A 26,604-nucleotide genomic window follows, 5' to 3' on the forward strand; every position below is an offset into this window, starting at 1 on the left:
AGGCCATTGTTCAGCCTCCAGAATGCAGCTCCAAAGAATAAAATCAGTCTAATCTTAGAACACTGCTGATGTCTCCCAACCTCCTGGTGCAGATATGTTGGAAGAGGAACTGGCGATGGGAGGAGGAATCAAAGCCAGCCAGGTGTTCAGGACCCACAAATACTGGTTTCTCCAAACAGAAAACTGAATTAAAATGAAAGGTCCTTTCTACATTGGGTCCTATTGGCATTGTTCTTCTGCAGTCTGCTAATAGCAGAATTATAGCAGTGTTTTCACATACTTCCTATAGTGCCATTTTAGCAGGCTGGTGAAGGTGATGTCTATTGCAGCAGCTCAAAAGCAGTGGAGTAGGGGGAAAGAAACAATTGTGAAGGTACAGATGTAGAAGCAGACACGGCAGTCTGCGACAGAGAGATATACATAAAAGTCCATCACTCAGGCAAAGGGGAAACAGAGTAGAAAGCCCAGTGAGGTCAGCCAGCTCATTCCTGGAGTGGAGGGGCATTTTCTCTAACAGTGGCCACAGCAATAGAAGCCGAGCAACAAATCCATCTGGCACAGACCTCTGGCACCTTATTTAGACACCAGATGGAAGAAGGGCATGCAAATACAACCCCCTTCCCAATAGTAGCTGAAGGGGACAGAGAAGCAGCTAGTGGACTAGAGAGGTTCAAAGCATTATGCTGTTGAGGATGGGATTACTCGAGGGTGAAGTCTTGTGCGGTCCTTGAAGAACTTCCTTACTACGGTTGGATGAAGGATTTGCACTCATAGTAAGACTTTCTGGTGGATGGTGCCCTGCATTCAGTATTGCCGCCCATAGGAAAACTGAGAGAGGTGCCCTCCTGAAAAAACTTTGCCTTGGTCATTGTGGAATGACTAGAATGCAATTTGTAGTGATGACCTGGGGCATGAGAGGAATGGGGGGGTGGGAAGGCATAGAATGAATACCCCATTCACTGAAGCAGAATGGGGTCTCCCACAGAGTGGGACAGTGATGCCTGATCTGAAGCAGATCAACACGGTGCTGGCTGACTGGAATGGCAAATAAATCAGTATCTGTGATGGCCTCTGGGTGCCCCAGTGGAGGAATACTGGCTGTAGGCAGGTATCTCTCAGGAACCACTTGAGGCCAACCTGACCTCCTGTAATTGAGGGAGTCTGGCAAGATGTTAATTTTACCTGCCATCTGGACAGTGATCAGGGAGATATTGAACTTGATACACCTTTCCCACAAAAACAGACCAGCAGCTGAAGGTGACAGGTGCAGTGCCAACTTGCTTATGTAGCACATGGCGATTGTGTTGTCTATGGCCTCCTGCACTACTTTACTCAGCAGTCTGGGGACATACTAGCCATAAATTTCAAGTCACAGTCAGATACACAGTGTGAAGTGATAAACTGCTGTTATATTTATTTATTTATTTATTTATTTATTTATTTATTTATTTATTTATTTATTTACTTGATTTCTATGCCGCCCTTCCATATGGCTCAGGGCGGTTTACATACAACATCATAGGGGGATACATGGAACGAGTCAACATACAACATATGTAAATCAAAAGCAGCCTTTCTCAACTTTTTTACCATGGAGAAACCACTGAAATATTCTTCAGGCTTTGTGAAACCCCAGAAGTGGTGTGATCATGCAGAATATGGTTGGGAAGCATGGCTGTGTACAGGCCCTTCCCCTTCCTACCCCCACTAGGGCCATTATTGGCCATTTCAGTGTGGTGGGTTGACATGGCCATATACCATCATATCACCTGATAAATGTCTGCAAATTTGAAATATATATTACAAATTAATTAACTCCCACCCATTCAGGAAATCTTCCATGGCTGTCAATAAACCCCAGGGTTTCACGAAAACCTGATCTAAGGCTTCCATCTCTATAGACCAGCCTTTCTCAACTTTTTTACCATTGAGAAACCCCTAAAATATTCTTCAGGATTTGAGAACAGGGTTGAGAAGCATGGCTATGTACATGCCCACCCAGGGCCCCTACCCTTCCTATCCCCTTCAGGCCCATTGGGAGGGGGCAGGTTGACATGATCATATATGGTCACATCACCCAATAAATGTTTAACAAATTTTAAATATATATAAAATTTAACTTCCACTCATTTGGAAAACACTTCCAGAGCCACCAAGAAACACCAGGGTTTAACTGAACCCTGGCTGAGAAAGCCTGCTGTAGACAATGGGGAACTGCTTGATATCCTCTTGAAGGTTCTAAAGCGTGTGAGAGATTTCCTTCCCAGAAGAAGCACTGGCATTTGCCATACAGAAAACTGTATGGCAAATGCCACATCTGGCATCCGCCACAACTTATTTCTCTACTGAATCTTTAGCCAACTTTTGAAACACTGGAAGCATCAGCAGGACCACTGCAGCTACTCTGAAGGGCAGAAACTCACTGACACCAATCACAAGGGATTGTCTTTCTTCTTCCTCCTAGCATCTGAAGATCAAGTTTAATGTTTTGGGGACTTATCCTTGTACAGGATTGTCATTGTAAAAGTACAGGGCCAAGATTTTGAGTGGAGGCAGAGGCACGGAAACAGAGGCATGTGGCTTTTGTACCATAGATCCTGATCTATCTGTTCTTGCTTCAGAAAGAGGTATCTCTTTCAGAAGGTGCCTAGGAGCCTGGTGAGTTGGTTTTACCTTGCTTGCTTAGTAAATCTGATGTAATGGACAGGTATCAACTGCTGTTCTCTCAAACACAATATGGCTGTCAATCAAAGTCATCTTTTCTTCTGCACTGATGACATTTTTTGAAGATAGTCCATTCTACAGGTGTTAGGGCATCACAGAAGACTACAGAGAAGTAGTGAAAAGAGAACTTAAGAACAAAAGTAAGGATGATGATGTTAAATGCTTCCTTAAGAAACACAGGAGCAACCCTGGAAAGAGGTTTCCCAAAACTGCTACCCAAACTGCTACCATTGCAGTGGATGAAAGAAAATGGTGAACGAAGAAATATGTCTTCACCTTTAGACATGCGCAATAATAACTGCAACTCTGAGGACACAGAACCCCTGCTTGCAAAAATCTAGCTCTATAAAGTTTTGAATCAAATCTCTGCACAGGCACAAAGCCTATTAGTAAGATGATGGGAGACCCCAGTACAGTAAACCCAGCAAACAATGAAGGAAAACATTGGGGGGAAATTCATTAAGAAAACAAAATAAATTTTTATTTTAGCATGGTTGCTCCCATTGCATTGCACATCAGGAATAAAATGGCTAAAGTCAATGAAATACTACACCCAAACTCAAGATGAAATTGAGGATTATCAGATCTATAAAACACAATTTCAGATTAACGGTTTAGTATATTTTGGGGGACCATCGTTACAAATAGACAAAACATCCATAGATTTCACCTCTGATATTTCTAAACACTTGCCCCATCTCTAGAATTTCTTGCTGTTTACTTTCTTTAAAATTGCGAACAAAACACAGATCTGGATGATACAGAACATTTCCCTTGTCAGAAACCCCTCCATCTGCACAAACATTCCATGGGATTCAAGACATGTTCTAACCCAGGGGTAGTCAACGTGTGGTCCTCCAGATGTCAATGGACTACAATTCCCATGAGCCCCTGCCATCGTTTGCAGGCAAGGGCTCATGGGAATTGTAGTCCATTGACATCTGGAGGACCACAGGTTGACTACCCCTGTTCCAACCATCTCCCATCTGGGAGTCAGAAAAAATAGTTATTCTGAATCATACAATCCAAAGGTCCAACTGCTGCATACCACCAAAGATGAGGAGATTCTCCTCCATGATGTTCCCAATAGTCTGTTTCATAGTGAAATCCCTCCAACAGGGAACAGGGCTAGATCAACTCAGGCATTCTTCTACAAGGAAAAGTAAAGAAAAGAATTCCACAAGGATCCATCACTATCTGCCTGGTGGTCTCTGGAGCCCTTCAAATGACAAGTCTTATTAATTTACAAAATGTGCCACTGATTTTTTAAGAAAATGTGATACAGAATTTATGGAGATGCTGAGGCAAAAAAGAAATTTAGCATAACCTACATACACAGAAAAAAGGCAGATACAGCAGGCACCTTCTATGACCTTGAAAATCAAAATTCCTCGTAATTCACCTTAAATCTATATACGTATGTGTAATATCCCAATACTGAACAGTCAATAATCAAGATTCTGGTTTTACCCACTAACATCTGAGTAGTTTGAGTCAAACATGCCCTGGAAGACACAGTTTCTTCTCAGTGTTCCTTGGTTTCAGCTATTTTATTGGGACTAAAAAACCAAAAAACTTTCCTGGTATAGAATCAAATTACCAAGGACTATAATGCCAGACTATTCCAAAATCAGTTAATTATAATATTAAGCAGCTAAGTGACAATTCATCTGCAGCCTTCCTCAATCTATCCAATACTTTACAAATATTCCCTGCTCTATGATGCTTTACAAATATGATACTTTACAAATATTCCCTGCTCAAATTAAACTGCCCCTTTTGATTCCTGCCCATACCATTCTGGCTCATCCTCTTCTCTCTAGTATATGTGGATAATAATAAAGAGAAATGAATTATATCACCTATTAATATGCTGCAGACTGGAATTCCCTCTACATCTATGACCATATCAGAAGAGTATGACTAAATGACTAAGGAATACAACAGTGTTCTATTACTTGGTTATGCATCTTGGTGAATATTCAGAAGCTCATGTAAACATACCTTGGATTCACATTTAGCATGGCCAGATTTACAGGACTAGCTTAGATACATTATTGGTGATTCACAGTTCACACACTGATATCATTACTACTGTAATGTATACAAACAATGTTGCCAGACAAAATATCTGAGAGTGTGGTGTCCTAATTCAGATTCCCAGTCATTCTGCTCAACAGCTTAAGATGCATTCAACAGTGACCATCTCTTATATCTGATAGTGCTTTTCCGACCTAGTAGTCCTGTCAGAAGCTCTCCTAGCCTCACCTACCTCACAGTATATCTGTTATGGGGAGAGGAAGGGAAGGTGATTGCAAACCACTTTGACCCATTATGCACGGGGGGAATAACGCACATTCGGGGTGGAATGGCGGCGACTAAAATCACTGATAACGCACAGTGCCGGCTGCAACCGGCCGCAGCTTCGGTGCATGCCGCCGAAAAAGCCGCGTTCATGAAACACGGAAGAAAACGCAGCTTCCGGGTGACCGGGGCGCAACCAGAAGTGGCGCCGGGATCGCCGCGTGCATAAGCGGTTACTCTGGGTTTTGCCGTCGTCGCGCCCCGCCCCGTGCATAACCGGTGTGCGTCACGTCTCCCCGTCCGCGTTTTCCATGTGACCCGAAATCGCCGTTTCGGCGGCCATGCATAATGGGCCTTTGAGACTCCAGGCAGTTAAAAGCAGGGTATAAAAAACAACTTTTATTCTTCTTAAGAGGTACCGTGATACGCATAAAGGTTTCCCCTTAGTTTGGGATGTGAATGATTCTGTTTCTCAATGAGAAAATAATGCCATAAAAAAACAACCTCCCTCTGAAAGCAACATTCAGAATAATTTTGCCATGTGTGAGAGCACTAAGCTTCTCAGTAAGAACAGATTGCTCCAAGTTAGGACTAAAGAAAGACACAAAGAACTCCTTAGGGTGAAGCAAACTTTACATTTAGTATGTATTTTCAGATGCTGGCCTGGTTTTGTTTATATTTAGCAAGAAAACCATTAATATTAGCCCAGTGTTGTCAAGTATCTGCCTAAGAGGCCTTATTTCAGAGATACTGTTGGTTGAACTACATGAGACACTAGGACCCCAGGAACTTTTATGCACGGGGGCAGCTACCCCGGGCTGCTGCCGTGCCGTTGCAGCGGGGCACAATGCCCCGCTGTTCCCCATATACACACAGGGGTGGGGCATGCTGGGCTGCCCCAGCGTAGCACGTGCACGCTTTATGCTGGGGCCAGGAGGGCCAGATCGCTGCTGGCCGAGGTAAACTGAAGGGGCGGGGGGGAGGGGCCGGGGGAGTGGGGGGAGGCAGGCTCCCTCCACAAGCACTGTCGCCCCTGCCAACTCCACAGCTCCACGGAGCCCACAGGGGCGTGCGGTGTCCCTACAGGGACACTGTAGGTCGGGGCTGGGTGGGCCGAAAGACCTGGTGCTGGCGATTATGGACAGCGCAGGCCCGCCTCATCCCATGCCAGCCCCCGGTGTACTCAGGAAGCTGCAGAAGTTCCCGCGTTTGCTTATCGCGGGTCTTCCATAGCCCTGGGCTGGGATGCGCCTGTGCTGGCAGCGGCGGCAGCGAGCATTATCGGGGATTTTCCCCAATGCACTGCCACCACCTGCGCGCGCATTATGGCCCGTGCATAATGGGCCCAGGACATATTTCTCTAGGGTAATTTAGCTGCAAAAAGCAGTAATGGTAAGGGAGGGGATATGGATTGGGATCATGGTGCTGGATATGGGAAAGTTTAATTGTGGTCAAAAATGCCCCCACAAACAGTTTTAAATTGACTTGCAGGTCGCCAGTATCCATTTGTAGTTGGCAAATTAATGGCCACAGCTTTATTATAACAACTTTTAAAACAGTTTTAGCATGGCAGGGGATAGGAGCAAATGGTAGTCAGCCAACTAAATCTACGCCCCACCTTCCAATGGCTATCAGAAGCCTTTACAGGTCCCAAGCAGGAACACGGGCCTCCCTGCCGCTGGTTTTCCTAGTCAGGGAAAGATGTCCTTCCTGGGATGCTCGAGGGAGTGCAGACCTCCTTGAGGCCCATCCCAGACCACCCAGGGCCTGCGAGCTCCTGCCTTCCCATCCGGGTTGGCATTTGCTCACAGGTCCAGAGCCTCCTTGGGAGGCTCCCTACCTTTCAGAAATTGCCACACGGGGCAAAGTTCCCTTCAAAATGTGCTCCTTCCCCTGCCTCCTCGTAAGCTGTGACAATTGTAACTATAAGCATAAATTTAACAGCAACTCAACATGACCTATAAACTAACCGGCCAACGGACAGAACCAAACTTAACTATCTACCATTGGGGAGGGTGGGTGGGTAGCCATGTCTCAGGCATCACTCGCAAAAGGAGCTCACAGCTGCCCTGCCCTCCTGGTGGCCCCATGCCCCAGGAACGTGTGCACAGGTGTGTTCCTTCCCATCCCATCTCCCCAGTGTGTCTCCAGCCCACCTGCTCCCCACTGCGTCAATGGTGGCCCGAGTAAGCTGAGCCAGTCAAACAGAGAAAGAGATAGCTATATTATGATGCATGTGTGGCAACCAAAGCTCACTTTTTCCAACTGAAATATACACTGAGTGATCCTAAGTATCACAGATCTACAGTGTCACATATTTGAGAGTATAAGGATACACAAAATTAATAAGCACTGTTTAAAATTTAGTAAGCGCCTAACAGGTTTTGTTCTTTTTGTTTATATTCTCAAATTGTCTAATTTCCAGACTTTTCAGGTTTTCTCTGTGGTGCAAGGACATTTATATATTTATTTATTTGTCTATTTATTTATCTATTTATTTATTTTATAATTATACTAGCAAGAAAGCCCATTTATTTATTGATTTAGATTTCGATTTCGATTTCTATACCGCCCATTTCTTTGCAGCTCTGGGCAGTTTACATTGAACATTATATAACTTACATGAAACAATATATAGGCTATAACATCAACAACTTTCCAATAAGGTGCATTTACAACTTTCCAATAAGGTGCATTGAAACCAGGAATGCAATGGGCCATAGGACCCAGGGGAGACTCTCTCTCTCTCTCTCTCTCTCTCTCTCTCTCTCTCTCTCTCTCCCTCCCTCCCTCCCTCCCCTCCCCCCTCCCTCCCCTCCCCCCCTGTCTCTGTCCCTCACAGCAGGAGCCATAGCAGGTAATCAGGGCTGGTTTGCGGTTTGGCAGGGGTCTCTGTGTTTCTCTCTCACATGCTGGCTCCTGCAGCGTCTGAGAGCAAAGTGGCTAGCATCCAGGGGGGGAGGGGGGAGCTGTAGGTGCAGGGCCAATCAGGGTGCGGTCAGCTATTCCAACGCGGACATCCAGGACACTCTCCACCCCCAGGGCTGTTTCACAAATATAAACAGGAACAATGGATTTATATACTGCCACTCTCAGTGTCTCGCGGTGGCTTACAATGAATAAAATAAAATACATTAAACCCCATAAAACCCCTTAAATAAAACAACGCATGGCGATCAATAATAATTTACATCCTCCTCCCCCCTCCCGTTCAGGGTCGATAGATCTTCCTTTCTTTTCTTTTTTACATTTTCCTCTGGGAGTGGGAACTTAACTAGCCACAACTCTGAGTTCCTCAGATGGTAACACTGAGAGAACTGTCCTGGCCTCAACCATATGCCTGGCAGAAGAGCTCCGTCTTGCAGGTCCTGGGGAAAGCTGACAACTCTGACAGGGTCCTTAGCTCTTCCAGGAGCTCATTCCACTAGGTTGGGGCCAGGGCTGAAAAGGCTCTGGCCCAGAGTGAGGCCAGGCGGACATCTCGGGGGCCCAGGACAACCAGTATATTAATACCCACAGAGCTAAGAGCTCGGCAGGAGGACATAAGCAGACAACCGGTACCGCAGAAAGATAGGACCCAGGCCGCATATAACCTTAAAGGTGAAAACCAATAACTTAAACTTGATCCGGAAACAGACTAGTAACCAATGTAGATGACGCAGGACCGGCTGAATATGGGCCCTCCAAGGCATCCCAGTGAGGATCCTAGGAGCCACATTTTGTACCAGCTGTAGCTTCTGGGTCAAAGCCAAGGGCAAGCCTACGTCAAGCGAGTTACAGAAGTCTAATCTGGAAGTGATTGTTGCATGGATCACTGTGGCCAAGTGTTCTGGGGACAGGTAGGGCGCTTGTATCTGTGCTTGGTGCAGGTGGGAAAATGCCGATTGGGCTACCTTTGTGACCTGAGTCTCAATAGAAAGGGAGGCATCAAAAGCCATGCTCAAATTCCTGGTGACCAGTGCCAGTGTTAATAGCACTCCGTCCAGATATGGGAGGTACGCTTCCTGATCCTGTCTCTTTCTTCCCAGCCACAGAATCACAAGAAGCAATTTGTCAAGTTAAACAATTTCTCAGGTCTCGAAGTAATAACAACTTGCACAATCTGTTCACCAACAGAAAAGTCACAATTATTCCTGGCAGAACCAATTCCTGTCAACCTGGCTAGCAACAGGTCATGTAGTAAACTATGTCAGAACAATATTAAATCTTATCGCCTACAGCACTTATCTAAATCCAATTCTGATTGCTGCAGAGATTCAGCATAGACTGTTTCAGTTTGTAATGTTGGGAAAGCTTTATGACAGCTAATTGAAGTATGAAAAGAAGTATGCAAACATTTTACATTTCTGTGCCAGCTACATAATCAAAGCCATGGTATTTACTGTTCGTGCAACACAGTGAAGATTAAATTAAGCCCCCAAAAGAACTGGCAGAATGCTCAATTTCTTTGGTGGGACATTCTCCCGGTTCTTCAAAGTCTAATGTCCATTTTTAACCAGGCACCTCAGAATATATATACATGATGGAAGAAAATTTCTATCTGAGCATATTAAGTAATATGTTTCTGCACAAGGAGGATACATTTAGGTAGTGAGTCTCCTTTGCCTCCAAAAGGTCTCAATTTCTATTTCCAACATCTCAAGTTAAAAAGAACAGGTGATCAATGAGATGAAAAAGACTTCTATCCTAGATCCCAAAAAGTTACTGACACTCAATACTGACCTTTCCAGATCACTAGCCGGACCCAGAATATAAGTTTCTTCTGTGCATATTCCTGTGTTTACCACAATCCTGAACGAATCACCCAATTCCAAAAAGCAATTGAAATTTTAAAGTTAAACTAGCCAGAAATACCAGATTCAGAAAATTTATTCAGGCTTAATTTTCCCTGCATCACACCCTATATGTTCTGAAACTGGAGAGGAGAAATTGGATTTCAAATTATTATATTCCTCATAAAGCAGCTATTCAAGAGGAACATTTTAGAACTATATCAGTATTTGTCCCAAAGACTAGATTAACTGAGCCTAGAGATTGGCAAAACCACTCAGTTCTACATCAAAGAAAATATCTGGGTGATCAGCATTTTACATCTCAAGCTGCTGAATCTTTTGTCTCCACTCTAAATAATGGAGTGCCCCCCTCCCTAATCTTATGAATCTTTTCTCTCCACTCTAAATAATGGAGTGCCCCCCTCTCTAATCCTATGAATCTTTTGTCTCCACTCTAAATAATGGAGTGCCCCCCTCCCTAATCCTATGCATTATTGCACCTCCAGATGGTTTCCCAGTGTTGTAGGTTTGCAAGGTATGATAGAAACTTCTTGTTCTAGGGTAAAGTATTGCCTTATATAATATTATTAATGCAACCTGTGCGTGTCTTCAATGTTAAGAATGGTTCTTTGATGTTGTGGGTTTGATGGGTGTATGCAGAAGCTTCCATAGTGACCTGGTGCTATGATACCTGGAGCTACACTGGGATAGAACACACATAATACAGTCTACAATATTATCACAGATGTCTTTCAGGCTTTGTAAAAGAATCCACAGGATTCTATCCAATCCAGGTTCTGGTGCACTATGGCCAAACTTTTAATTACACAGCCAAGCTGAGAATGCGATCCAGCAGCACCCTCGAAGCAGAGCCGAGCAAAATCATGATGTACAACTACCTAACACTTCATGTTTGGCCAATATCAATCCTAGCATTTTGATAAATGCTTCAGTAAAACTGGAGTCAGCTTTCATTGCAGAAAAATTCCTGTCTTGTAAATTTGGCCTGGAACTCTGGCATCCGCCATGGAGGCCAAGCAGATGGCCTTCTCAGCATGAAAGCAATTAAAAACACCTTTCAAGCTATCCATTGTGCCACAGGACAGAAACTTCAGAGCCCTAAAGGCCTTTTAATGAAATGCAGAGATTTTTGTTTTGTTTTGTGAAGACGTCTATAACCAAGCATATATGAGCAAAGGTAAAGGCACAAACACACACACTGAGATTGCCACAGAGGGATAATTACACTAAAACATTTGGAAATGCTCTCTGAAATGACAGGTTACTGTTTAATAGACTTCTCACAATGTCATTAAATTGCTCGCCCTGGGACAGCGTCTTTGGAGCAGCTTTCATTTGCATCCAATGACCTGCTGTTCTGAGAACTTGACAGCTAGGAAGACAGACCAGGCTTCTAAAAATGACAGGAGCCACGTAACCCTCTTACATTTTCAACTCTCCTCATGCCACACATTGAAACATCCGTACCTCCAAGTCTTCACTTTGTTTTAACAGCTACAGAAATGGTGACTGGGAGTACCAGACGCCAAGCATAAGAAATATCTGTGTGAGACGATAACACAACAGTGAAGCCTAGCCACATCTGTTGGTCTGTCTTTTTGTCTGCCTCACCAATCTGGAAGCGGGAAGGGAGGAAAAATAATAAACCATATTGTAGACACTTGTAGCCTTTCAGCTGGAATGAAGCCCCCCAATATTCATCCCCCCCCCCCCTAGCAACTGTAGTGGGAAAAACTTGCAGAAAGGTCCTCTGTTCTTCAGTTTTAGTGCCTTAGTGACACAAGTAAACCCATTGCCCTCCCTTTCTTATGCTGTTTACGAAACCCCGACCTCTAATTAACAAGAGGATGCTGTGCAATACCTTAGTACTAATACAAAAGAGTTGCCTAGCAACCAATTGGCCCATACTTCAGTGTAATCTATTCATTTCTGCAGCAGTTAGAGGACCACTTGCTCTACAGCATTCACTTTCAGAAGGGTACAAGTCCACAGGTGAGTCACTTGCCAAGCACAAGTGGGACACCTGTGCTAACAAGAGTGAACAGCACAGAACCAAGTGGCTTACTGTGGATGTTAGGGGAGATGTGAGAAGGTCAGCCAATTAAAGTGAGCAGCAGAAGCCTAAGATGTGGATGCTTTGCCAAGATACAAAAAAAACAATCAGATCAGAGTGAGCATGAGCAGCATAGAACTTTCTCACACACATTTTTGCCATTGTTGATTTAGTAAATAAATAATATTAGATACAAAAATGCAATTCAATCAACTGTTTTACACACATTTTCATCATTGCTGAAGTAGTGGATGATGACGATAACAATGATGATGATGATGATGATGTTTGTCATTCAGTCAAGTCCAACTCTTGGCAATTCTATGGCACAACTGCTGCCACAGTTTCTGATCTTGCACTGCTGCTTTTAGTTGTGTAACATTCTGGCTGGTATCCATTTTGATCTTCTCAAGCCACTGTGTTTTTTGTCGGCCTGGTTTCCTTTTTCCACTGACCAACCCTAGCATAATTGCTTTCTCCAATGAGTTGGATCGCATGATATGGCCAAAGTGAGAGAGCTGAAGTTTAGTGATTTTGCCTACCAGTGATATAGCAGGCTTTATGCACTGTAGTATTTTCTTGTTTATGACTTTTGCTGTCCATGGAACAGCAGCCGTTTCCAGTGCCAGAGTTCAATGGAATCAATTCTTCTCTTGTCCGATTTTTTCATCATCCAACTTTCACAATCATAAGTGGATATTGGAAATATGATAGATCTAACTAATCTACATTTGGTAGACAGGCTTATGTCCTTGCGTTTCCATGTTCGGTTCAAGCTCAACATTGCTGAGCAACCCCAGAGCAATTTGACATTTTATTTTCATACTGCAGACATCAGTCTCATCAATGTGTTAATAAAAAAAAACAATTATTGAATGCATTCGATCTCTTCACCATCAATTGTTATTGTGACATGTCTGTTTTTGCAGTGGTCATTATTTTTGTCTTTTTAGTGTTTAAGAAAATGCCAAATTTCTTGCTTACTTAATTGACCTTTGTAATCAACTGTTCTAGGCCTTCCTAAGTTTCTGATAACAGCATAGTGTCATCAGCATACCAAAGGTTATTTATATTCCTTCCGCCAATCTTAATTCCAATGTTTGATTCTCTGAGTTTAATCTTTCTTATAATGATTTCAGCATACCAGTTAAACAGGAAGGGGGAAAGAATACAAACTTTCTCTATTTTGAACCAGTTAGTGTCACCAAATGGTTTACATCCAGTGGCTTCTTGGTTTGCATAGAGTGAATAAATAATGCTAAAATTACCAGGGGGAACAAATTATCAGTATGCACAAGCTTCATTTCCAGCATTTCCACTTGGTTGCTGTGTAGCTGCAGAGAGACCTAGGCTTCTGTAAGTCAACAAGATATCCTTGTTTGTTTGTTTTTAGCTTACCTTTTTTAAAGGGATCAGGACAGGTTGCAACATGTTTAAAACAGTAAAAAATATCAGGGAGAGCATTCTACCTGGTTGGAGCCTAGACCAAAAAAACCCTGGCTCTGGTTAAAGTCAGTCTTCTCTCATTTGGGTCAGGGCTCCTGAGCAATTGTTCACTGGATCTTAATTCTCTTTGGGAGGAATAGGGGAAGAGATGGTCCCATAAGTACAGAGGTCCCAGACCAGTTAGGGCTTTAAAGGTTAGTACCAAAACCTTGAACCTGATTCGGTCTCTGATCTTCTGCCAGTGCAATTGGAAGAGCACTGATGTGATATGGACTCTCCATTTAGTGCCAGTAAGGACTTGTGCTGCTCTATTCTGGACTAGCTGAAGCTTCTGGATCAGCTTCAGGGGCAGCCCTGTGTAGAGTGAGTTACAGAAGTCTAGTCTGAAGGTGATCACTGTGGATCACAGTGGCTAGGCCGGTTGCGAACAAGTATGGTGCAAATTGTCAAATCTGGTGAAGATGATAGAAAGCCTGGTGGGCACCTTTTGTGATCTGGATCTCCACTAATAGGGAAGCATCCAAAATCGCATACAGGCTACTGATGGTGGTTGTAGGTGTTAAACCAACCTCATCTAGCACAGAGAGCTGCATCACATCTCCATCAGTATGCTGGCCCAGCCATAGGACCTCTGTCTTTGCTGGATTTAATTTCAGCCAACTCCTCTTGAGCCAATCCACCACAGCTTCCAAGCATTTAGCTAAAGAGTCTGAGGGTGTCAAAGGATGACTATCCATCAGCAGAAATAGCTGGGTATTATCAATGTACTAGATCAGCGCAAAATCACAGATCAGTTGGGTAAGGGGGCGCATGTAGATGTTAAATAACATTGGGGGGGATGGCTCCCTGCGGGACTCCGCATATTAGGGCTCTTTGCTGGGATATTCGCTCCCCTAATACCACCCTCTGTCCCCAACCCTGGAGGAAAGACTGTAGCCATTTTAAGGCTAGGCCTCAAATCACCAAGTCAACTAGGCATTGAGCTAGTAGCCCATGATCAACTATGTCGAATGCTGCTGTTAAGTCTAGCAAGAGCAGTAGCACTGATCAGCTTAGATCAAACTGCCTCTGGAGATTGTCTGTGAGGGGAACCAGAGCTGTCTCCACTCCAGGGCCAGGGCGAAAACAAGATTGGAAAGGGTCAAGGGTTGATGTTTCATCCAGGAAGCTCTGTAGCTATCCTGCAACTGCCCACTCATTCAACCTGCCCAAAAATGGCAGATGTGAGACTGGGTGGTAACTGGCAAGGTTGGATTGGTCCAGCCCCATTTTTTTCTACAGCCTCCTTCAGTTTCTGGACTGCAGACTCCTTCAGTTTCTCCAGGAAAGTCCCTATGTTCATGGATAGGTTGATGATCTCCCGGAGACGACCCTGGATTTCCTCACTGCCAGTTTTTAGCAGCCCCTAGTGATATGAGTTGATCGGGCATGTGGTTGACTGGACTGCTGTCATGGGAATGGGAATTGTAGTCCATGGACATCTGGAGGACCACAGGTTGACTACCCCTGCAGTAGAGCATCAACTGAGTCACTCGGGTGCTAAAGGTTCTACAGAGCATTCCTGAATCCAATTAGATCCTTGGGTGAATGTAAATCAGCTCTCTGCCAATACAAGAGTAGGGTATTGAACTGAGCCTTTAGGGCAAAATGGCACTCTACTTGATTGTACTGGACCAAAGATCAAGTCCAGGACATGGCCTGCTTGGTGTGTAGAACCAGTAAGAAATTGAAAGAATCCAAGTTTTGCCATGGCAGTCACTAGGTCCAAATTCTGTGAGGAGTCATTTTTTTCTTCAAGGCCACTGAAATCCATCAGAATTAATAGTCTGAGGAACTGCAAAGTCAACTCAGCCACCCACTCCAGGAAATTTGGCAGGGCATCTGCTGGCATGTTAGGTGGATGGTACACCAAACAGTTGGCCAAACTTTCCACTAGGCCCACACATTCAGTTACAGGGATCACTGGAGCAGGGAGTGTCCTAAAGGGAAAAGATTCTAAACCAGTATCTCGACTCTTCCCCCACCCTCCCAGTCTTTTGTGAAGGACAGAGAACCTGGGTGGAATTAGGTCTTTCAGGGTGACCATTTCTCATTCTCTCAACCAGATTTCCATCAACCATGCCAGATCCATATTCTGCTCCACAAGGAAATTCTGTAGAGTGGAGGTCTTATTAATTATGGACCAGGTGTTACACAGCACCTATGTCAGAGAAAGGCTATTTTTATAGCCCCTCCATCTTTGAATTTCAGGATGGGATGAAGGCTAGAAGGGATGTGAACATAATAGTATCTCCTACTCCTTCATTTGAACCACCTTCTTCCTTGTCCCTCTTTTTTTTCTCCCCCCTCAGTAACCACCACTAATACTAATTTGTCAGCCAGTTTCACTACATCCACCCTCATCAGTCACCCAATAATCCCAATTCTGTAATAATATAAACAGTCACTCTCCACAAACAAATTGATTCATGAATAAGGGTAGCTCCACCCAATCTCAATTTTTGTGGGGACTCTCAGGTTGGTTTAGGTTGTCTGGCCTGTAAATCATTTTTCTAGGTGGGCAGGATGGGTAAATTTCTTGCCATCCTTCCAGAAGGCTAGATAAATGTCTTGGAGTTGTTAGGCAGCAGTAAGGCACATGGTAGTTTTTGCTCTTTGAGTTCTCATAGTAGTGGCACTGGCTCTTGGTAATTGACATTGGTGGTAGTTGGTAACAAGCTGAGTGAGCCAGTTTGGTGGTAGTTAATATGAGCTAAGCTATGGAGACCAAAGGTTTAATTTATTCATTTATTTTTTACTTTTTATACCACCGCTCTTACAATGGTCTCACGGCAGTTTACAACAGCATAAGATCAATAAAATACAATAAAACCCCCATAAAACACCACTTACAGCAATAGATAGATGGCTTCATAAAAAACTCCTAAACTCCCAATCCCCTCCCTCTCCCCATTCAGCAGGAGGGCCAAGTTTTCTTCTGCCGGGAGTGAGGAACCAGATCTAATTATATTGGGGGGGGGGGGGAATCCTCCAATGGAAACACCAAGACTCCACCCTGGCCTCAACCGTACACCTGGCGAAAGAGCTCCATTTTGCAGACTAGTATTCTAACATGATTCATAGGGGCCAGGTGACAGGTCCAGAAAGATGCCTTTGTTGTGGCAGAGAGCGGCCTGCTACAGTCAAGGGTGATCTAATAGGGACCAGGTCAGCAGTGGTAATCCTGCTCCATTCCTGGCTAGAGGTCTAATAGGTAAAAGAAGTGTCCCATGACCACATCCAGAACTGAAGTGGCTGGGCAAAGTTGCAAGAGTTGGACAGGGTCCCCCCTCACTACAGGAACCAACTGGCTGGATAGAGTCCCCCACTTTCATCTCAGGGGTCAAGCAGATGGGCTGAGTCCCCCATTGCTACAGGAGCCAAGTGGCCAGGCAAAATCCTTCACCTTCACCTCTGAGGCCAAGCAGTTGGGCTGAGTTCCTCACCACCACCACCACCACCAGAGTTAAGCATCTGGACAGAGTCCCCCACATTTTCCTCAGGGGCCAGGCACCCCTACCCCTTGCTATTCCTACCCCTTGCTACCAGAGTCAAAGCTAGGCAGAGTCCTCTGCCTTCTCCTCAGGGGCCAATTGGCTGGGCACAGTCTTGCATTCACACTGTGCGTCAGGCAGTCAAGCCGAGCCTAATGCCCATGCTGTGCTTCAAAGCGGCTGGGTGGAACTTCACACCTTTTATGTGAGCCATGTGATTGGGCCAAGTCCCGTGCCTTCGCCATGTGATGAAGCAGACGGGTAGAATCTCACATCTGCACTGCATTGAAGGGCCTGGCAGAGATTTGTGTGTTTGCTGTTGGCTGAAGAGCAGTTGGGAGCATTCCATGCTCTCACGGACAACTGTTGCATACTTCAGGCCTTGCCACATCACACCTGGAGTGCCAATTAGTGCTAGGGTAAGCCAGTCAGGATGATTCTCTTGGTGGTCAATCAGTCCAATAGTGAAAAATGAGGTTGGATCTACCAGGGGTGGTAAAGACTAGCCTGGGCCGCAAGGAAGAAACAGCCGTGTGGGCCGTGTCTGCAAGGTGGCATTTTCCCTTCCCTTCTTATTTTTATTTTCTTCCTTCTTTATTACTGTTCTCTCTTGCATCTCTTCCTTGCCTCTATCCTTTTTTGGCAGCAGTCTAATTTTTATCCAATCTTTTGTGTTGTTGGGTTAGGTTAGGCAGAATTTTTAGTGGCAGTAGTTGTATTTTTTTAATCACAGTAGTTGGCATGGCCGATTGTTCTGCCTGCCATTTTTTTTAAAAGGTTGGCCTTTGTTAGGTAAGCACATATTTGTGTATCTCAGCTGTTTTAATAGTGGTATGGTGAAAGCCATGTATTTTAATATTTTAATGTTAATATTTTATATTTGTTGTTTTTATGTTATGTTTATCTTATTAGTTCTAATATGGTAAGGCACCATGACACCCTTTGGGTAAGTAGAAACTTAAAAAAAATCTAATTAATAATTAAATAAGAAGTCACGGGTGCATGTGACTCATCAAGAATAGGCAACCACATTTTGATAAATACCTTGGGCTCAAACATACAGTGTGACAAACTAAAACCTCCCTCTTTTGAAGATACTTCAAGTAGAAGCAAGGGGATTTGGGCTGCCAAAATCTCATACACAACTGGGTTGGCAGCTCTTAACTGTCACATCAGTGAAAGGCTTGCAAACTCAATTCCCTAGCTTTTTCAATATTCATAATTCATCTCAACATAAATGTGCGATGTGCCCTTTAGAATGTGGCCTCTATGATCTTATTTATTTAGAAGTGGTGAAATGACACCATTGCCTCTGTAGTATATCCATTAGCATTTAAAGAATGAGAATCTTATTGTACTATGATCCCATTTCTTGGGCAAATCCTCAGAGATTCGTAGAGTCAATCAGATTCCAAAACTTTTGATAGAAAATACCCAGTGAATATGGATAGCCTAGGTGAACTATAGAACAGTAAATTGTCTTTGGTAATTAATCTGATAGCTCCAACAATCTTGTTTCCCCTGGGTTAGCAGTACAGAGATATTTCAGTTGATAGAGCACCCATAATAAAATGAATATGAGAAGACTTGACTGTCCTGGGTATTCTAGTCTCTTCCAGGCATAATTCAAGATGCACATTTTATTTTCAAATTTATACACGTGATAAATGTGCAATGTGTGTGAAGTTTTGTTTTCTGTCATAATAACCCATACATTCCTGTGTCTTCAGGACAGAATAGAACCAAAAATACTAACAAATTAAATTCTTCCATTTAATGGGAATGGAAATATGCAAGCAATTCTTGCACAGCTCACATCCCAGGCTATCTAATAGTTATCCCTCTCTCTCCCTCTAGTCTGTTCCCATATTGTGTGCCCACAATATGTCTGTGTGGTTGAGTAGCCTGTTCTCATGAATAGTGTATTACGAAGGCTGTGAACTCTCAAGAAGCTGTGGCTTGATTTTGCTTCCAAGAAAAATCACACATTGCTATCAAAATAAAAGAGGAGCCATGGATCCACCTGAGGTCATGGCTCCCATGTTGCCCCTGTAGACTACTCAGTTCCCATTTTTGTTCTCATTTTTACCTGCTATGGCCTATTTTCTTCTTAATTTCTCCATTGCTCCCTTGTTTATCCCTCTCCACTTTTTCTGTCTTTCTCTTCACAAGGCTTTCTTAAATTCTTTTTATAGCTGGATTCAGATGGACAGCATTTTCCCACCATCTAGTGATTTTTGCCATCATGTAACATATTTAACAATAAGAGTGAGATGAGATCCAATAGACGGCGTGACTCCACAGCTACCCACATTTTCAACCACAACGGCTTACTGGAAACATGATGAGTACGGAACACAACAAATATTGTGGCTCACTGGATAGTCCGCTTCCTCAGCAATATATATCACTGTACAGTGACTTAAAAATAATAATACATACAATGTGTGTGTGTGTGTGTATATATATATATATATATATATATATATATATATCTTAACACCGCCCGTGGCGCCGTGGGCGCCATGGACTAAATAAAACCGTAAGGCGTTCTGAGGCGGGATGTGTCCGGGATGAGGAAGGGTCCGGATTGGACAGACAATCGGAGGGACCAATCGGCAGGCGCAAAGCGCCTGCCGATTGGTCCCTCCGATTCCCAGCCCCGAGCAAATGCGAGCCGCGCTGCGCTGCGCGTGGCTCACAGTTGCTTCTTTGCCGCCCGCAAGGGAGCCCTGGCAGCCGCCGAAGAACAACACAGACCTCTGAGGAGCCACCAAAAGGGGGGAAAGAAACCGCCGACAAGCGTCAACGAGCCACGTCAGGAGCCGCCGAGGAGCACCCATCCTCTGACGCGTGCTCACTGGGCCCTCCCTGCCCTCATCGCCGCAAAAAACCTACCTCCGAGGAGCCACCAAAAAAAGAAAAAAAAACCTCGACAAGCGCGCGTGCACACAGCGCGGCTGCCGGACCCTCCCTGCCCTCATCGGCGCAGAAAGACACACCCCTCCGAGGAGCCACTGAAAGAAAAAAAAACCCGCCAAGCGCCGCCGAGCCGCTAAGGAGCACCCGTCAGGAGCCGCCGAACCTTTCCAGGCTTAACTAGGACTCATTGAGCTGCAGTCATGTGGCAGGAAGATGAGCATCCAGAGTCTCTAAACTGCTCTGTGCTGAAAATATCCTAGTGCTGAGTCACCTAACCCCAGTGCCCTGCTGCTCCTCATAGAATGTGTGCAAAAAGAGGAGGAGGAATGGGACACAGGCTGTCTGCATATGTATATTACCATCAGAGCCTCCCCAAAACACTACAAAAATGGCAGCTCAAAAGGGGCTCTCAACCTACAAGTGGGAAAAGGTCAGCAGACTCCATAACTCAGGAAACCACAACCTGAGCCACAAATGCCCTGGCTCAAGCTCCACTGAACCTCTGTGAACATTCAAAAGGTCTTCTCCTGGAATTTTCAGCTCCCCATTAGTTTATCATCTTCATCTACTCCATTCCCTTACTAGGCTAGTTTTCCCTGCCTGTATCCTCCATTGTGTCTCACTAAGTCCATATCCTACTTTTACAAGTCTCCTTTTCATTTCCATGCTAGTTACCCAAATGTTCTCAAATCATCACCCCCACCCTCATCATCTTTCTCTGCCATTTCCACAGCCTTCCATTTTGAAATGGGGTGGTAAGTCATTTGCCTAGCAAGAGAGCTAATCCATCTGAACCAAAGCATCCCCAAAGGCAGAGCCTGCATCTCATATGGAACATGGGGACCCTTTGAAGACACTTCTCTCTTATAAGCCCATTTGCCTCCTCTCTGGATCCTGAAGGGACAAAGAAGCAGAAAGAGGGTCTCCTTCCCTCAGCTCGCCTGACCTACGACTCTCATTAAGAGAATCTTTTCAAACCAGACACTGCAAAAATGTCTTGCTCGCGCCTCAGTTGCTTGGGGGAGGTGGAAGGGAGCTATTTGGAGAAGCTGTCTCCATGGCAACACAAATTCCCATCAGAAAATGTGCACAGGTCACCTGTTTCTGTGAAAGTTTCTCTCTTGTTTTCTTTCCCAGCCTCTCCAACAGGTGCCAGGGGAGCAGATGTTGTTTGACATACCAGCCAGGAGATGTGAGAACATCTCAGATTCGGGAGAGATGCCTCAGGAAGGCTGACCTCCTGCAGTCTCAGAAGTCAGCAAATGTCTACGTTGGCATGTGAATGGGAATGCAGAGTAGAGGTCCCACCGGCCTGCATTAGGCGGGGGGGGGGGGGTGGTATGGATAAGAGCCTGACACTTTTGAGGGCTCAGGTGTAAACCTGGGTGAAATGACAAGTGCAAAGGGGCTTACAAGTGACAAGCCTGGTCTCTAGTTGCTGTTTGCGTCAAAACTGCCACACGTTTTAACAAGGAGCTAAAGGATAGGGAGAGAAGATGAAGGAAAGCTTTGAGCCAAGAGTGAGATGTACAGGCAGAACTGACTCTGTAAGGAAAAAAGAGCTGCTGTTTGCAGTTGGACAGCTCCTAAATCATAACTCCCCTCCCTCTTCCCCCAAGCTATCAAGATGCAAAAAAAAGTGGAACGGCTTTTGCTTATGCTGTTATATGGCGCTACTCACTGTAAAAATTGCCATCCTGCTCTCTGAGAAGAACTACGCCCTTCTCAAAAAAAGAAAAACAAAAGTAATGGTCTGGCAAAAGTTGCAGAATCATGCTGATAAAGCCACCCCAGTGCTGTATACACAAGGCCCAATAGGAATCCTGGATTCACACAGAATAAAAGGGAAAGAGCAGGCACAGAAGTTCAGGTTACCACCCAAAAAGCAGAATGTTTACCAAGACTCCACAAATATTCCAAACTACAAAATGCCAACATAAAATACAGATGCTGGCATTGTGTAGTGGCCAGGCACATAGCACAGGTAGTGAGAGTCTGAAGCCCAAAGGCCAGAGGGCCAAGCTCTGGCACACTGTCCAGCCCCAACTCCTGCCTGCTTCTCCATCAGAAACTCCCTGCCTGTTCCTGAGTTGACTAATCCAGATGCAAAACCAAACTATGGACCACATTCATACTGCAGTGTGCATCAGAGTGATGCTGCCGCCTTGGCAACCTGTCAAAAAGTTGGCCACTGCTGCCCTGGATACACTGAAACCTGGAGCCTGAAATGCAGCAGCCGACTGTAAAGGGCCAAGCCAAAGCAGAGGTTTCCTGCTGCCCATCAGTCATGGGGACTGACTCCCTTTTTCTGTTCCCTGCCTGAAATTCTGCCTGAAATTCATAGCAAAGCATCCTCCGGTTTCCGGTTCCCAAGAGAGGCACACACAAAGCTGTCATAAGTTTGGGGAACATTTGTTTGAGATACCTGTCTTGCCTGCTTGAAATAAGAGCATTTCAGCTTAAGACAAGTCTCTGTACTTCATTCGGTTTCAAAAAAAAAAACACAAGAGCCCTGGATTTGGGATTTAAAAAAAAAAAAACCTGAAAAAGCAGCTCTCATTAAAAAGCTACCAGGTGTTCCCAGCACAATCTGTAGCTCCCTTTTTAACTCTAATGATTTCATCACTTGTGTGACAGATGCACTCTCTAGGACCTTTCCCAGAGCATCAAAATGTCATCTCTGCACCATAAAGCATACATTTAACAAATCTGATGCCGTTTTCCCTCCTTGCCACCCATATTATCAGCACAAAATACCACAAGGCTTATATATTTAAAGACAAACGAAGGCCCTGTTCAGAATGTCGCCACTGCACCCTGCTGATCCTTGCACTCAGGAGATTTGCCTGTTATCTGCACCACAGGGTAGATTTTTCAGGAGAACGCCGAGGTGCTAGCACAAGAAACAACAGCTTTCTCCAGAAAGTTTCTCCAAATCCTCTGCTAATATCCAAGATTTGTGCTTCACCAGTCACCCTGAAAGACTTGGCCAAGGTGCCAATACAGCAGATACAATCACTGTTTTCAATGGTAATTTGAAAGTTCCAGTGCAGACCACGCAAAGAGATGCTAATGCCTGAGCACTTAATCCTCAGAAACACCAGAAAGCAGAATGATGCTATATTCCATTGCTTTCCATGTGGCTATAAGGAGTGGCGACAGCAGGTGTCTTATGTAAGTAACTATGTATGGGAGTAAACAAGATTGTTTGCAAGAGAGTGTTCCAGTGACCAAGCAATGTGCATGAGCTCAGGCTTCTAGAAATTTTTGATCCAGCTGCAGACCCCACAGTACAAAGTGTCACATGATCACATAGGTGGCAGCCCAGCTTTGTTCAAAAGGCAAAGAACACAGGGAGAACACAGCGACATAAACAGAGATTATTCACAGTTTACTCAAAGAGAGACAGAGTTCCTACCTATTACAGAGGGCTTCAAAGTATACCACAAAAACAGGCAGACAAAAAACATTTTCACTAAAAAAGGCAGTCTAGTTAAGACAGACCATAATCACTGCCCTAAGAATACTGAAAGCCAGTGAAAGGGGTACGGCAGAAGGAGAGGCCTGTTCTAGCTCTTCAGAAACTGCAGGAGATAATTCTGGAGGTCAAATGTGAGGGGCCTGGGGGCTCCCCAACATTCACCCCACCACCTCCATAGCATTTTCCAATCAGCCCTCCATTTGTTGGAACGATATTCTGCATCATATCATAATATAACTTAGCAGGAGACAGCTGTAAACTGAAGACACTCACCTTGATGTATGTATCAAGGCTCGGGTGGACACGGTTCACCGCCAGATGGATGGACAGTGGAGTAGTGTAAGGGAAGGTTGCCATGACTACATGGCTAGGGGCTGGGAAGTGGAAAATCTTGAAACCGTATTTTTGGAACATGCGGACCACTCGCTCAGACGGCTTCTCTTCACCTTCACTCAGGATACTGCCCACTAGGTAGCGGCATTTCTCTGGGTCCACCTATGGAAAAAATAAGAGGTAGCATCAGAAGGTTACAAAGGCCTCACAAGCAATATCTAAAAATTAAAATACTGGTAGCAACTCTGTAATTCAGTGATGTCACAGAAAACAACTCAGTTGAGGAACTTTGTAGCCCATATGAACTGAGAATGCAGCTTAGAACAAAAGCAATATTTTTCTTTGGTTGTGCATGAAAGTTGATAATGGTGAGGCTGTTTAGAAAATATGAACTGAGAAGTCTCCCTAGAACATAGTATTTCTACAATGTGGAGGATCAGGAAGCATAACTACAATAGATGCCAGACCCTTGGCACCCCCTTCCGTCAAAAGATCTAAACGGTTACTTCTAACACATTTCTGTAACATTCACTCAGAAGCGGATTAGCCCTGGATTTTGACATGTGTCACTGAGATTACCTAAAAGTAGGCTGCAGTTACCCCACATATCTAGTCCTTGTACAAAGCACATAGGTACTAGGTATATCCTAGGGGCCACTGCTTCAGGGTTTACCTGCATTGTAAGGGATTCTTTTTAATCTTGTTTTTCTGCATCAAAGATGCTTTGATTCTATCCAGGTCTAATTTGTGGTCCAGAGCTCCGTCTCTGAAACCAAAGCCTGAGGATATACTCTGTCTAGACAAATGAGCCAGACTTAAAATTTAGTGTCAACTTTCAATATCTGACAAATTTAACATCCACATCTGAACAACGAGAGAATGAATACCTCTCAATAACACCTGTACAGCTACTGACATCCTTCAGTCAGAAGGCTCCATCGATTTCTATAGCTGAGAATCCATTTCTTACTCAAACAATGTCAATCACAATATAGGCACCAATTAGAATCAGGGCCAACTTCCTCTATTTTGAGAATCAACAAGTGTGCAGGAGCAGCTGCCGCCGATTCAAAGGCCTCACGGCTCTACCTGCTAACCAAAGACCACGCTGTGACATTTTAAAAAGATGTATGCAGACAGGCTTCTTAGGACTGTGCTGGCGGAATATTAAATCAACCCCTTGAAATTCTCAGGGCTTCCACCCAGACCACCAGTGCCATTTCAGCTGCGTGCTGTGAATTAGTTCTTTTTCATTCTCCCCACTGACAGGCACAGTCAATTGATCACCGGGATCCTAGAAATATGATCAGAAACTTCTGAAACTTTCCTAAAGACATCAAAGCCAGGCAAATGGTCAGTCTGTGGGCAGGGATGGGGGACAGTGGAAACAAAGTCCCAGGGATCCATATATATCAGGTTCTCTGAATTCCTAGCTTTCATTTTTTTTAAGTAAATCTCTATCCCTGTCCATTCTCTGCAGCAGAAGGGGCTGGATTTTCAGCTGGATGTGCAGAACAGGAAAATCTAGTTCTAAAGTGCATTGAAAGTGTATTGTGTGCAGAATGGGCCCAGCTTTCTCAGGGGGGTTTCTTGACAGCCCTGGAATGTTTTAAAAATGGGTGGGAGTTAATTACACACACACACACACATATATATACATACATACATACATACATACATACATACATACATAGCCTCTTGTGGCACAGAGTGGTAAGGCAGCAGACATGCAGTTTGAAAGCTCTGCCCATGAGGCTGGGAGTTCAATCCCAGCAGCCGGCTCAAGGTTGACTCAGCCTTCCATCCTTCCAAGGTCGGTGAAATGAGTACCCATCTTGCTGGGGGTAAAACGGTAATGACTGGGGAAGGCACTGGCAAGGCCACCCTGTATTGAGTCTCCCATGAAAACGCTAGAGGGCGTCACCCCAAGGGTCAGACATGACTCGGTGCTTGCACAGGCGATACCTTTACCTTTATATATGTTTTAATTTGTTAAACATTTATCAGATGATATGACCACTCCTAAAATGGCCAATGATGGGCCTCGAGGGGGGATGGAAAGGGGAGGGGCACCAGGTGGGTGTTATACAGCTATGCTTCCTAATTATATTTTGTATGATCGTGCCACTTCTTGTGTCTCTCAAAGCCTGAAGAATGTTTCAGAGGTATCTCAATGGTAAAAAAGTTGAGAAAGGCTGGGCTAAAAAGTTAAAACTGGGAATTTAAAGAATTTAGTAAACATATTTGTTATCGCATTATTAGCTAAGAGATGACATTATAGTGCCCATTTTTTTAAAAAAATGTAGAGATTCCTGTGGTTGGGGGAGGAAACAGCTGCTGCGGGGACAATCTCAGAGAAAATGGCTGCTCTCTGTGGGTGGGAAAAATCTAAGGGCCATTTCGCACGGCTTCAAAGTAGCAGAATGGTTGCTATTTGGAAACGCTACTAATTTGACATAACCCACGACGTCGTAGACAATCTGCAACAATCCTGAAACCAATCAGCAAAAAGCGCTTCGTTGTGGCGCTTTCAGGGGAATCCAGAAAAGTGGATTCACCTCCGGATAGCGATACACTCCTGCAACCAATCTGCAACAGTAGCGCTAAAGATCTGTGCGTTACCATTGTTGCTGGTTCTTCAAAGTCCCTCCCCCTGGCTCTCTCCTCCAAACTTCCGGCGAAGCGATCGCCATTTTTTTTTCTCCGAGCGAGCGGGGATAAACGTACCGGCGAGCCTCTTTCTGTTTAGAGGCTTCCCTGGCTTCAGTCCTTCACCTTTAGTCACTAAGCACAAACAACTGAAAAGCCCGTTTGCTGAAATAAAGTCCCTTTATTTTTTACAAATAAATTCAGCCGAAAATCGTGCCCGTGAGAGGGGGGGGGATTTTTTTTTAATCACTCGAGGCAGCGTGCAAATGATCATACAATCAAACGACAGCTCACATTAGGCAGCTGGATGGGTCTCTCCGTAGCAACGAATCTACCTAGATTCATTGCTATGGGTCGTTTTTTTTT

The 26,604-nt window shown here is 44.5% G+C and overlaps 1 protein-coding gene across 3 annotated transcripts in view; it reads right to left on the reverse strand.

Moving 5' to 3' along the window:
• Nucleotides 1-26,604, reverse strand: part of TEX264 (testis expressed 264, ER-phagy receptor) — a 216,165-nt gene that overhangs the window by 133,000 nt on the left and 56,561 nt on the right. For all 3 annotated transcript variants that reach the window (XM_077325915.1, XM_077325914.1, XM_077325916.1), the window contains exon 4: nt 23,530-23,751. In XM_077325915.1, coding sequence (XP_077182030.1) covers nt 23,530-23,751 — 222 coding nt within the window. The remainder of the gene's footprint in view (nt 1-23,529; nt 23,752-26,604) is intronic.

Source organism: Paroedura picta, chromosome 3, assembly GCF_049243985.1.
Source record: "Paroedura picta isolate Pp20150507F chromosome 3, Ppicta_v3.0, whole genome shotgun sequence".
NCBI classification, from domain to species: Eukaryota; Metazoa; Chordata; class Lepidosauria; order Squamata; family Gekkonidae; genus Paroedura; species Paroedura picta.